Here is an 844-nt window from a genome sequence, read left to right on the forward strand (position 1 = left end):
AGAAGAGAGGGGAGGGGTACCGTGTGGTGGCAGGGGGGGGGGGTGTCGCGAGTCGTAATGGCGCAAAACGCAAGGGTCGCCAATGGCCCAGCCGCCAAAAGAGAGGTCGAAGGGGTTGGCGCGGCGTGCGGCACCCGCCATGCCGCAACATGTTTATTGCGCGAGAACGCAATGCGGGTGCGTTGCAGCACGCGGCGTGCCGGCGTTTTGGAATGCGTGGCGCCGCCCCTTGATGTGAGCCCCGGGTCGTGCTGCGCCCCGATGTTTTGATATCCACACCCTTAACCCCCAAAAGCTGCCACCACCCTGCAAACGGCCAGACCCACCCCAAATCATTTTCTCACTTGCAATGCTAGTACACCCTGATCGCCCCTGCATAGACACTCACACACACACACACACACACACACACACGCATATGCATACGCACACGCGCGCGTGCATGCTCACCCCGCCAGGTGGGCATGTTTCCTGACGTGGCGGAGGCGCTGTCCCTCGGCCACCTGGCGCGCGGCGACGCCACCAGCGCCATGGTGGCGGGGGAGTGGTACATGCGCAACGGCCACTTCCCGGGATGGGCCCGGCCATATGAATTCTGCGCCGACCTCTACAGACAGGTGAGGGCGGGGGGGTGTGGGGTGCGTTTGGTGTTTGGAGAGTGTCCGGGGCGACTGAGGAAGTGACCGGGGTTGCAGTGATGAGGGACGTTTGAGTGGACCAGGGACGCTGCGGGGGTGATGTGTTGCACGAGCCCGAAGGAGCCTTTGCTGGGGACACTGTTCAGCTCCAGCATGAGCTTGGGATTGCTTTGGGGGGACTGAGGGGGCCAGGGTTGTTTGGGGGG

At 63.5% G+C, this 844-nt stretch overlaps 1 protein-coding gene across 1 annotated transcript in view; it reads left to right on the forward strand.

Moving 5' to 3' along the window:
* MNEG_15076 (hypothetical protein) overlaps window positions 1-621 on the forward strand; it is a gene marked incomplete at both ends in the record, with an annotated part of 2,623 nt that extends 2,002 nt beyond the window's left edge. The window contains 2 exons of the mRNA XM_014036453.1: window positions 459-547; window positions 618-621. Of these exons, the coding sequence (XP_013891907.1) occupies window positions 459-547; window positions 618-621 (93 nt within the window). The remainder of the gene's footprint in view (window positions 1-458; window positions 548-617) is intronic.
* Window positions 622-844: the final 223 nt, after the last annotated feature.

This window comes from Monoraphidium neglectum, assembly GCF_000611645.1.
Source record: "Monoraphidium neglectum strain SAG 48.87 unplaced genomic scaffold scaffold05007, whole genome shotgun sequence".
Lineage (NCBI taxonomy): Eukaryota > Viridiplantae > Chlorophyta > Chlorophyceae > Sphaeropleales > Selenastraceae > Monoraphidium > Monoraphidium neglectum.